Source organism: Penicillium bovifimosum, assembly GCF_028826915.1.
Source record: "Penicillium bovifimosum strain IBT 22155 chromosome Unknown utg000005l_segment0_segment0, whole genome shotgun sequence".
Taxonomy (NCBI): Eukaryota; Fungi; Ascomycota; class Eurotiomycetes; order Eurotiales; family Aspergillaceae; genus Penicillium; species Penicillium bovifimosum.
The window spans coordinates 6,295,408-6,307,481 of NW_026622714.1; the positions used below are offsets into that span (position 1 = coordinate 6,295,408).

The 12,074-nt window shown below is 50.7% G+C and overlaps 4 protein-coding genes across 4 annotated transcripts; 2 read left to right on the top strand and 2 right to left on the bottom strand.

The window, feature by feature from the left end:
- Nucleotides 1–588: 588 nt before the first annotated feature.
- On the bottom strand, nt 589–1,892 carry N7515_007619 (uncharacterized protein; the record flags this gene model as incomplete). The annotated part of the gene is made up of 2 exons (XM_056668363.1): nt 589–1,331; nt 1,430–1,892. 2 exons carry the CDS (start codon nt 1,890–1,892, stop codon nt 589–591), a joined length of 1,206 nt encoding a protein of 401 aa, XP_056521959.1.
- Nucleotides 1,893–2,896: 1,004 nt separating this feature from the next.
- Nucleotides 2,897–3,232, top strand: N7515_007620 (uncharacterized protein; the record flags this gene model as incomplete). Its single annotated transcript, XM_056668364.1, has 1 exon — nt 2,897–3,232. The coding sequence occupies one exon, from the start codon at nt 2,897–2,899 to the stop codon at nt 3,230–3,232; it is 336 nt and encodes a 111-aa protein (XP_056521960.1).
- Nucleotides 3,233–6,641: 3,409 nt separating this feature from the next.
- Nucleotides 6,642–7,080, top strand: N7515_007621 (uncharacterized protein; the record flags this gene model as incomplete). The annotated part of the gene is given in 2 exon segments (XM_056668365.1): nt 6,642–7,057; nt 7,074–7,080. 2 exon segments carry the CDS (start codon nt 6,642–6,644, stop codon nt 7,078–7,080), a joined length of 423 nt encoding a protein of 140 aa, XP_056521961.1.
- A 3,847-nt stretch (nt 7,081–10,927) lies between these two features.
- Nucleotides 10,928–11,942, bottom strand: N7515_007622 (C2HC-type zinc finger protein; the record flags this gene model as incomplete). Its single annotated transcript, XM_056668366.1, has 2 exons — nt 10,928–11,038; nt 11,100–11,942. 2 exons carry the CDS (start codon nt 11,940–11,942, stop codon nt 10,928–10,930), a joined length of 954 nt encoding a protein of 317 aa, XP_056521962.1.
- Nucleotides 11,943–12,074: the final 132 nt, after the last annotated feature.

Here is a 12,074-nt window from a genome sequence, read left to right on the forward strand (position 1 = left end):
CTTGCAGAACGTGCCAGAAGTGCGCGCCAAGTAAGTCAATCACCAAGTATTGCTACTGGGTGAATCCCCTACTTGTAGGTTAGGTTGTCTTGAAGGTGAACTGTGAAGTAAAGTACTAGAGGTAGTAACCAAGTAACAATGTGAGATTGATCGCGAAGAACTAAATACATGATGCTGAAATGAGTGTCCTTATATATCCAGTCCTTCGTGTTGTGGTCTACAGTTGGGAATGATCGATGGTATACCGGACAGGGTATTCCCTTAGTCCGAGTGGTATACCCAACTGTATACCCCGGGTGTCACGTGCGGGTGTGGCTGTTTCCTGCGTTGTGCCAACCGTCCCATCGTGTAAGCGGGTATTGTTTGTGACGGTTAGTCGCAGGCCTTTTCTGGCTTCTCTTGTCGAAGAGCCTCCTTGGGGCCTTCCGGGGCTTACCCAAGTATACCGAAACGCACGTGATGACGCTAGTGCCTGGCGTCCGTAGAATGATTGGTTCACGGTTGCCCCTCAAATAGCTGCGGCCCCCGCGCCTCTTTGAGGTTCGTAACAAGGGAAAGGCAACGGTGTTCAGCTCCTCCGTCCAACAGTTACTGAACCTCCACATATTGACGACCAGCGGTAGTTTCGTAATAATGCTGTCCCCGCCCATCCTTCACGAGGGTTACATACCTAGACTGATCGCTCATTCTTACGTAGGGCCGACCCGACTGATCCAGATAGGCAGGGGTTGGCGGTACATTGGGGCGGCTCTCCCGCTCCAGGCGAAGCGCTTGCGTCCCCTCAGTTATTTCATTCCCTCCGCGTTCCGTTGCATCTCGTCCTCTTCGCTGGCTGTCTCGGGCTCGCCTAAGTCTGCTCTGGAGATGCGGACCTTCTAGGTCCTGGACATGTCTGGCTTGTGACTGAGACCGAGTCACTACTCGCCGCGCCCTTTGGTCTATGTTCATTCCATGCCGAGCGGCTGTCGTACGGGCGGAGACTGGAGGCGGAGACTCGGATGAATGTCGATCAGAAAGCTCTCGGGAGTCGTCAGGGGAGAGGTAATCGTCATCGGTATACACGCCACCTGGAGAGCCTACCCAGCGCTTGTAGGGCATAGTGTTTTCGCATGTATAATCCCCAGCTTTGATATGTAAACCGAGGAAGAGGAAGCACTCTCGCAGAGAAACCATATTGCCACCTTGGTGGTAGTAAACCACGTCGGAGTGCCACAGAGCTAGCTCTTTCGCCTTTCCCGGGCTTGGGGCTTGCTTAAAGAAGATCGTTTGGTCGTACGTGGTAAGAAAACCGTATTTCATCTTGGAGAGGTACATGTAGCGGGATATCTGCCCTAAAGTTTTACGCCCGTAATCCGTTAGCCCAATCTAAGACAGCGGGGCGGACATAAACCATAGGAGCCCATAATGGCGTGGAGGGACCCTGACATACCGAGACAATGCCTGAACTCCGTTTGATCACTCAGCATGACATTCTTCAGGTTATGCATCCACGGAGTTTTCATTTCTCCCACTGCTTGCAAGTGACCTTGTGCATTTACCATCACAAAATCCGGAACCTTTCGCTCGACCGTGCCGTTCACACATGTTCTGTAGTCACCAAACCACGAAGGGATGTTCAAAGCACGGAATACAGAGCTCGTTATATGACCGACGTTTTGGCCAAAGCGGCCGGAAACGCTAAGCTCATCTCCACAAAGCCAATGTTCTGAGTATGTGTGATGTGGACCGGCATGCTTCTCAGTAGGTGCATATGCGAGGACAGAAGGGAAATTTTTCCAATCTATCCGGTGGGAAAGGGCGCGAACCTCCTTGTCGAAAGTATTCCAGTGGACCAGCGTTGCTTTGAATTCCAGATTATGTGTTGAATCTGATTTTGTTGTAGAAAGTCCCATCCTGATTTTGGGGATGGGTGAATAGACTAGATCTCGAGCAGTGAGCTCCATGGTGATCACAAAAAGACGTATTGAATGAGGAGTGGGGAGGAGAACTTTGGGCTTGTGATGCCTGCGAAGAGGTGGACACCTGCTTTATAATGGACTTATTGACGCTGGCTCCTTAGCGCTAGCCTACACCATGACTAGAACGTCAATGCTCCTGCTTGATTAGGCGCCAGGAACAGTACCAGAATCATCGACCAACCTATCATTTACTCAGCCAAAAAGTTGGCACACCACAACAAACCCGACGATGATTGATCAGCTCCGGCGCTTATCAAAATTTCTCCGCCTTTTCCAGTAGTTACTATTCTTGAGGTTATCCTTCAAGACAATTCCAATGGATTCCATAGTGCTATGGTAAAAAAAAAGATTAATATATCGTTGCGGCATAACTTATTCCGGGGATTTTTAAGGGGAGGTGTTAGTTCTTGGCGTAGCAACACTCTTCTGTGACCTCCAGCCGAGGAGGCGTCACAGGAGCTACCGTTCTGATGTGCCCCTGAGTAAGATGAAAGTAGTTCAACACTAGATAATATCGCTGTAGCAATTATCTCAGGTTCATTTGGCTTTGACGCTACCAACCCTGCTGGTTTATCAGGTTCCAAGGGCTGTGTGTAGTTACCGCTTGTAGCTTGCGGTTGTCTGTAAACGTCTGAGGACGAAATTCTATCTATGGTCCTGTTGTTACTGCCCGAGGTCGGGCCAACACTAGTTTGTTCCCCGTAACTCGCGACTTGCGGAAGATGCCAAGACTTGGTATGATTGGCCCCCTAAGCGCCCGCGATAAGACTCCTTCAACCTCACCCCTACATAACTGCGAGCATCATTTCTCTGCCTCCCCTTAGAGCCACACGGTTGCCACTCTTCCTTCTGCCTTTGAAGTTAAAGCTGCACAAACTACTTGACAACATCTATCGCGGAAAAAATCAACCCGGCCTTTCTAGGACCGCTAATCAAAAATGACTATCGAATCAGACGACATCACTTGGTTCGATGAAGATGAATATATTGGTGCCGAGGTGCTTTTCCCCTCTGATTCGGTATGGAGGATAGGTACGAAAATAAGGGAGCACAGCTATTATGAGACCCAGAGAGATTGTGAAGAGCTAGGGATCCAATCTGAAGCACGCGGGGTGTTCGTTTGCTCCAATGTCTCTGGAGATGGTCCCTGTACCGCCATAATCAAGATTCGTTTACAGTCGGTGTCTCCCAACCACATAAAGAAGTCACAAGAAAACTATGCTTACATTGACGACCAGAATTCCATGGTTCAAGACAGCAACCAAGAGACCTGATGTTCGTGCACAGCAAGCTGTTCGAGAAATACCCACCAGCTTTAATCGGGAACTCGAAGCCCTACGCCACCTGACAGAGAAGCAGTGCTCCAGCACTCCTAAGTTATATTCTTGGAAGGCGGATATACAGACCGACAAAGAATGGGTCCCGGGAGGCTACAAGCTAAGCATATTGATGGAGAAATTACCAGGCTCTGATCCGTCAGATTTGTTTCTCGCTCGTCAGATGTCCGACCAAGAGCGACATTGTTTGAGACAGGCTTTTAAGGCCGCGTGGCTGTAAGTCCTTATTTGGGATTTCACTATCTCCGGCGCTGACTTAGGGTCATTTGGTCCGGGGGAATATATGCTGACGGCGGTGTCACTAGGGAGATATTGGGTTGCGGAATAGTACATGGGGATGGGGCAATACGGAACCTCCTCTGGGACAGGGAAGAGCATAAATGGTGGGATCCCTCCCTATGAACTCTTTTAATGTCATATCGCGATCGCCAAATTCTAACTTCGTGGCCAGCTATTTGGTTGATTGGGAGCACTGGCGTCCTGGGAACGAGAAGACTGTTTGGGAAGACCGTATCTACATTAAGTGGAACCTCGCACGGGAGGGGCCATCGAACAACCTCTTTGATATGTCCGACTGGTGGCTGTGATACATACGACGAAGGTGAATGCATGCCTAACATATAGCTCAGCGCCGAGGATCGCTATTCAGGACACATGCGCCGCAACCAGAAAGCTTCAGCACTGAGGGGCTGAGTAGACAGAATGGACCAATGTTTTGTACGCATTTTAGTAAGGCGGCTTCTGGATATGTGCTTAGCTTTGTTGGAGTGTGCAAACAGGTATGGGAGGCATTCAATCACAAGAGGAGGTCTCGCGCTATCGGATCTATTGAAATAGATAGTTCCACCGAACACAATCTGACAACATGATTAGTGCCCAGAACGGCCCTTGTACATTATCCAGGGGGACAACCACGCAAGACCACAAGGCCGGAGGCAAGAAGCTGAGCGCGCACAAGGATGGTAAAGAGGGGAAGGTCGAGAATTAAAAACAGTTCAGCAATCGAAGGTACTGGTGTTTTTGGTCGTTGGCTTCATCATAGCTTGATACATACTTGGCGTTCATGGCACCGCCCGATTATTATGATTACATTTCCAAAGAACATCCTTCGTCTCACTTTTCATTCGGGTAACATACGGCCCTAAAGAACGCTTCTTTTGCCATACTTTGACAAACTCAATACCACCTGTCTATCGGTTCATTGGCTCTAAATGCCTCATCTTCGCCTTCAAGCATCCACGAGGTACGGCCTGGATCTCTACACATAGAAATCGTAGCATACAGTCTCCGTGCGAGACCGCGTTTCTGGAAAACCTGGGCTGTACGTAGGAGGTCCTTGGCCAACTAGTGGTCGTGTGAACCAATGGGGCATCCTTCTGCTTAAGAAGCGTACCTTGTCTCGATATCTGCCTGATCTAAACCCTGTGTGACAGTAGGCTATTCTTGCAAAAGAGTCCAATTCGACAAGATAACTAGTCTAAGGAAAGGAAGAAGAGAGAAAGAAAAGAAAGAAAACGAAAGAGGCGCGCAACAAAACAAGTCCCTCGTCTCTCCTCCTCCTGTCACATGACCTGAATCGACTCACCGCCTGGACAGGCCTGGCAGAACCCACCTGCAGTGTCACATTTCCCCCCTCCAAGATTCGCTCAGTCCCGTTGAGCGACTTTGCCATCATCCTGGTGCTCATCTGGGTTCTCGTCCTGCAGGGCGCAGTTTATCCAATGCTGTAATCTCGCTGGAGGACCCGGTTTGCTCGGGTATTTCTCATGGAATTCCTGCACCTTGTACGGCGCATTGCGTAGGTTGCCTGCAGGATACCAGGTGTTGTCGATGTCATAGCCTTTCCATTTGACCTTGTACTGGAGTTTGCGGTAGTACAGGCGAGAATCCAAAACGTGGTCAACTTCCCATTCGTCTTCGCCGGCTATATTCACAGGAGGTTCCGGATCTTGAATCTGGCTGGTTAAGGGTGGCTGACCTGGTTTACTGGCCAGACGGAGCTTCTCCGGTGCGAAGACAGGGTGGATATCGTATTCCGGTGGCAGTCGTAATTCAAACGCATGGCCCACCTTTCTTACGACCTCGAACGGCCCAGCGGCTTTGTGGGAGAGCTTTTTGCTGGGCCTCTCCTGTCGTAGGCCTTGCAAGGTAAGATAAACGGAGTCGCCCACGTCAAAATTCACGCTCCTCCGGTGCCGATTGGCCTGAGTTCTCTGCCGGTCTTGTGCTTTAGCCATCTGCTCCTTCGCCGTTTCCCAAGCATCGTGTATGCGCTGGACGTAGTTCCTTGCTTCCACGGTTCCAGGCTGGTCCTGGGCAGTCGAGTCCTCCGAGTCTTGCCAGTCGAATGTCATTCTCGGTTCGTAACCTCTCTCGACGAAAAAAGGAGACATGCCAGTAGACGCTGATGGAAGGGAAGCAGCGGCAAGATCGATCATGGGTAACCACTCCGACCAGTCGTCTTGATGGTGGCTAACGTACGGTCGCAACCTCTGCGTGATGTACTGGTTTGCGATCTCAGTCTGCCCGTCCGTTTGGGGGTGCCGAGCCGTCGATAGCTTCCTCTTAATTTGCAGGACACGACAGAACTCCTTCCAGAAATCAGAGATAAATTGTGGCCCTCTGTCAGATACCACGGAATCCGGGATACCACTCCATCGTAAGATATGCTTAACGAAGAGTTCCGCAGTAATCTTCGCATCGACCTCCTGTTACGCGGTGCCTGCTGGTCACTGTAAGTAGAGCTGCTTCCGGGTTGTACTCGCCTAGTTCCACTTCGAATCCCAAGAGTATCTCGCAACCGTACCGTCGCTGTGCTAAGCCTTACACGGACTCGGGTCCTGTTGAGTATCTTGCAGGATGTGCCAGTAGTGCGCGCCAAGTAAGTCAGTCACCAAGTGTTACCACAAGATGAGCTCCCCTACTTGTAGGTTGGGTTGTCTTAAGGGTGAACCGTAGAGTGCAAAGTCCAATAGGTAGTAACCAAGTAACAATGTATGATTGATCGCGAAGAACTAAATACATGACGGTGAATGAGTGTCCTTATATATCCAGTCCTTCCTATCCCCTGGTGGGATGAGTTCTCATCCCACGATGGGATGGGACATCACGTGATCTTGCTGTTTTCGTAATTCTGTGGTTCAGTCATTCGTGGATGCCTCGCCAGTTGACACCAAGTTGATTGGTTATTAGTGCGTCTTCCCCCGCATTAGCGTGGTGTGTCTAAGTGTCCCGTAACATCATCCCCCCTCTTCTCAAGTCTTCGTCCTCGAAGACCGTTTAAGTAGTGCCGAGCGCCTTCCTTGGTAAGTCCTTATTTCTTTTTGTTGTTTTCTGCGGCGTCGCCATGTCTTCTTCCCTTTCCGTGGGTCATCGCAAGCTTCATCAGCTAATCGAAGACGAAGGTTTCGAATCCGTGACTCCGTGTCGTCGTTGCGTTTCCCTCAACAAGACCTGCATCCGTTCCGACCGGTCTTTGAGGTGCAATAACTGCGTGCGTGGTGGTGGGAAAATTAAGTGTGAGATGCCAGAGTCAACATTCTCGGATGCTGAATGGCGTCGGTTGATCAAGTTCCAAAACTCCCTAGAGTCTGAGGAAGAGGAGTTGTTGGCTAAGGTTCTTCGATTGCGTAAGCAGAGGCGTCTGCTTCAAAAGCGTGCGGGTGACTTCATTGCCCGTAAGTATGAAGAGATTAGCGAGCTCGAGGAGTTGGAGCGTCGCGAAGCTGAAGAGCGCGAGCGTCTTGAAAAAGAGCGTGCTGTGTCTGAGCAGAAAGAGTGTGTAGCAGAGAGTGCTCGGGCCGCTGCCGAGGTTCCTCAATCTGCTGTTGCGACCGATGGTCGTTTCCTTGCGGCGACGTCAGAGGATCCTACTCTGACTCAGTTGCTGAATGATCCTTCTCTCGACTGGGCCGGTCTCGAGAGCTCCTTGTTTGGGAATGCCGCTGAGAAGTCCCCTCCTCCTGTTGATGGAACTGTTGAACCAGCTGGTGGCAGCCCATCAGGTGCTCGATAGGTTCCCATGTATTTTCTGAGGTATCGTATCCTTTCCATTTCACGAGGTAGTGAGGTTTTCCACTGATTTTGTTTGTTGCTAGGATTTCCTCGACTTCGTATTCATCTTTCGTCTCTTCTTCGATTTCCACATTGGTAGCGATTTTGGCGTTTTCGGGGGCTTTTTCGAGTAACGAGACATGAAATGTTGCATAGATGCGTCGCATACTGTCCGGTAGTTTCAAGCGATAGTTGACTGGTCCCAACTTTTCATCGATTTCGAATGGCCCAAGTTTGAGATGATCGAGTTTCGCGCTGGGTCGTTTGGTGCGAATATTTCGTCGTAGGAGGTAAACTTTCTCCCCCTTTTTGAAGTTCGGCGCCTCCTGGCGCGACTGATCGTAGTAGTGTTTCATGCGCATGTTGAGAAACTCGATGTCCCTTGACAGTTGAAGGTGCAACTGTTTTAATCCGTCGACTAGTAGTCTGGATGAATCTGCTACCGAGTGTTTGCCGATTGGTTCTCCGATGATTGTGGGATTATACCCATAATTGGCGAAGAATGGCGTCTCCTTGGTTGTCGCGTGCATGGCGTTGTTGTACGCAAACTGTGCGATGGGTAGCAGTCCCGCCCAGTCATTCTGCTGGAAATTCACGTAGTGTCGTAGGTACTGCTCCAGAGTCTGGTTGACTCGTTCTGTCTGTCCGTTGGTCTGCGGGTGGTAGGCTGTGGAGAGTCTATGCTCAATGCCTATCAAATCCGCGAATGATTGCCACATATTGGATGTGAACAACTTATCTCTGTCCGAGGTAGTCTTGCTCGGTGTTCCGTGATTTGCAAATACATATCTGAGTAAAAGGTTTGCCATGGTTTTGGCGTCAATCTTTTCTGTTGTTGGGATCATGTATGCGTACTTGGTGAGTCGGTCCACGACTACCATGATCATGTCGTTGTTGTCCGAAATTGGCAATTTGGTGATGAAATCTATTGTAATCCATTCCCATGGGCGTGTCGGTGTCTCTGGCGACCTCATCTCCCCATATGGTGCATGTCGTGCTGGTTTGTTCCGTTGACAAGAGTCACATTGTCGAATATAGTTTCTGACTCTTCTGTGCATGCTCGGGATGTAGTAGTTGCGTGATATTTTTTCCATTGTCTTCTCAATTCCAAAGTGTCCTTGCGTTGGTTCATCGTGGTGTGCTTTGATGATTTCGTCCTGAAGGTTCTTTGGGACGTATACTAACCCGTGGACCAGGACTAAGCCGGTGTCGTTTTGGGTCATGTGTCCTTCCTGAAGACCGTTTTGCAGGATCCGCTGAATCACTTCATCCCCTGTCATGGCTTCTTTGATTCGCTCTAGCCAACCATCATCCTGGATTTCACTGGTTGCTGCCAGGATCTGGTGGTTGTAGACGATGTCTCCGTCGTTGTTGGTCGTCAGGATAGCAGGTGCTGCTTCCTTGGTTCCGATTTCATAATCAGGTCGTCTGCTAAGCGCGTCCGCGACTGCATTCTCCGTCCCTTTGCAGTGGACGATCTTGAAGTCGTATTGTGCTAATGTTTCTGCCCATCTGGCTTGTCGTCGAGTGAGTTTCTTTGTCGTGGTGAAGTAGGTGAGATTGTGGTGATCCGTCCTGACGATCACGGTGTGCTTTGCTCCTTCCAGGTAAGCTCGCCAGACTTGAAATGCCGACACTATGGCTAGCAGTTCCTTGTCGTGAATGTCGTAATTGAGCTCTGCTGGGATCATTTTTCGAGACCAGAAGGCGACAGGTCTGAGCTTGCCGTCTTCTCCCGGTTGCACGAGTTGTGCTCCAAGCGCGAAGTCTGATGCGTCGGTTTCCATGATGATAGGTGCGTCGTAGTTGAAGATTGCCAAAATTGACTTTCCTGACTGTTGTCGGTATAGGTTTTTGAGCGCCTGAAACGTTTGTTCTGCTTCGTTGTCCCATTCGAACGGTACTCCCTTTTTGGTGAATCGATAAAGTCCTGATGCGTGTTTGGAGTATCGAGGAACGAGCTTTCGGTAGTAATTGGCTAGTCCGAGGAAGCTCTGAACGTCCTTGACACACGTGGGTGTCGGCCAGTCGAGAATAGCCTTGACCTTGTCGTCCTCCATGCCCAGTCCGTCGAGGCTGATGGTGTATCCGAGGAAACTGGTTTCTTGGACGTGGAACTCGCATTTCTTGAGCTTGAGAGTGACTTGGCTTCTCTCAACTTCTGCAACACTTTCCTGTTGTGTTCGATGTGCTCGGCTTCGGTTTTGGAGAATACGAGGATGTCGTCGAGGTACGCGATGACAAAAACGTCGAGGTATTCTTCCAGAACGGCGAAGATAAATCGTTGAAACGATGCCGGTGCATTGGTGAGTCCGAACGGCATGACCAGGTATTCAAAGTGTCCGTATTTGGTCCGAAATGCCGTTTTCCATTCGTCTCCTTTCTTGATTCTCAGACGGTTGTATGCGTTGGTAATGTCGTATTTGGTGAAGAACTTCGCTCCTTGAATGATGTCTTGTATCTCGTTAATCAACGGTAGTGGGTGTCGGTCCTTGATGGTGATAGAGTTGAGTTGTCGGTAGTCCACACACATCCTAAGTTCTCCTCCCTTCTTGGGTACGAACAGGATCGGGTATCCTGCTGGTGATTTCGACTTTCTGATGTATCCTTTCTTCAGATTTTCTTCGAGGTACTTCTGCAGTGTCGCTGATTCTTTCTGTGACAGCGGGTAAATTGGCATAAACTTTGGCTCTTCCCCTTCCTTGACTTTGATTTCATGGTCAAACGGACCATGCTCTGGTAGCTCACCGTCTGGTGGTGGCGTAAACACATCCTGGAATTCTGCGTATTCCTGCGGGATCTTGTGTTCTTCGTCTGGCGCTCCTGTGGCGCAAATGGTCGTCATATCTTCGTGAACGAGGACGTATTCCTCCAGTTCCTTGTTGGTCATATCCGGTCTTTGCTCGGCTGTCGTGATGTCTCTGATGTCGGTTGTTGCTTTGTTGGGCCTGCCTCCCGGCCGAAAACTCCTCTTAAGTTCGCCTTCGTGAGGGTTTCCATGAGTACCTGCTTCCCCATAGCTAGGTCTCTTCAGCGTGTTCTGCTCGTTCTTTCCGGTCCACACCTTGCTCGTCTGTCGACACGAGCATCTGTCGAAGACTATATTTCCTGTTTGCCAGTTGATGTTTGCATTGTGCTTACGCAGCCATGGTATTCCCAATACCACATCGTATTCTCCGAGGTTCGTGATGTCGAAATTGATGACCTCGAAGTGGTTTCCGATAACCATTGGCAAAGGTCCACTCTCATCTGTGATTCCTGGCCCAAGACTTTCTCCGTTGAGGCCTATAATTGGTGTTGCTCGTGGCTTCTTGATGCCTTTGATTGAATGGCGATTCTGATAGCGTGGACTCATGAAGTTTCCTGCCGCTCCCGAATCGATCATCACTAAGGTTGATCGGAGCGAGATGTTGGCGTTGATCTTCAGATGTTGTCCCCACGCCGTTGCTGCGAGGTGTTGTTCGCTTATCCTCCGGTTTCCGTACCAGAGTCCCGCGTATTCTGGTTTCCAGTTGGGTTTCTTTTCCCAGCGTAGCGGCTTTGGTTCCAGGCCTTGGTTGATCTTCCCTTGGTAGTGGATCATGCAGTTGTAGTCGTAACATCCGATGATTGCTCTACGGCCATGATCGGGGTGTCGTGCATATCCTTGGCATGAGCATCGTGTGTTTTTGCATGGGCATTGCTCGTTGTCTGACTGCTGCTGTAGCAGTTGTTGCTGTAGTTGTAAAATTCCTTGGGGTCGCTCCCTGACGTGGCGTCCGTCAAATTCCTTGGGGTCTTGGTGAGGCTGTTCAGGTGTCGTCGTTTCCGGGATCGCAGGTGGAGTCTCTAGGGTCTCCGGTGTTCCTGAGGCGTTGGTTGAGGCCTCTGGGGTTGTTGCATCTGCGTCCTGGGGTGCGCACGACAGTTCCTGGGAGTCGATGGTATTCCAGGGACCGTACTGGGTCCATCCTTGACTCTCGATGTTTTCCCAATCAATCTCTGGGAATTCTTCCATCGCGTGCTCTGCGCTGTTCAGGCCGCGGTATTCGATATCGTCTGCGAAGGTGTCTGCGGTATTACCCTTCGTGACCTTCCGTATGGCCTCCGCTCGGTCTTCGTAGGCTGACTGAATCTGTTCTTGGCTCAGGCCCGTCCACGCTGCCTGGCTTCCTTCAGGGCTGTCTCGTGCATGCTCCTCCTGAGTGGCTCGTAGCTGCTGGGGCCGGACCTCGTTGCTTTGGGTCGCCCGTAACTGTTGTGGCCTTGCGTTGTTGCGTCCGTTGTTACGCTCACGCGCCCATGGCTTTGCGTTGTTGCGCCTGTTATTGCACTCACGCGCCCGATGTCCTGCTTTCCCGCATTCAAAGCATAAGTTGTTGTCCTTTCGTCGTTTTTCTTCTTCGGCTGGGAGTCTCGCTGCGTCGAGCTCCATTGGTCGTGGTCCATAGGGGTCGCTGTACTCCCTAGGCTGTTGTCGCTGTTGTCCTCGCCTGCCCTCGTGGCGGCGGTATCGGTAAGGTGCGTTCCCATTGCTACCTCCTTGCCGTTGCTCTCGTCGCTGGAGCTTTCGTTCATAGAGTCGGTTGTCGAACTTGACCGCAAGCTCGACCATCCTGTGGAGCTCCTCCGGGGCGGCCCGGGCCGGGGTTTTGGGGGGGGGGGGGGATGTAGGGCTTAGGGCTTTAAGGGCTTTTTAGGGCTTTAGGGCTTAGGGCTTAGGGCTTAGGGCTTAGGGCTTAGGGCT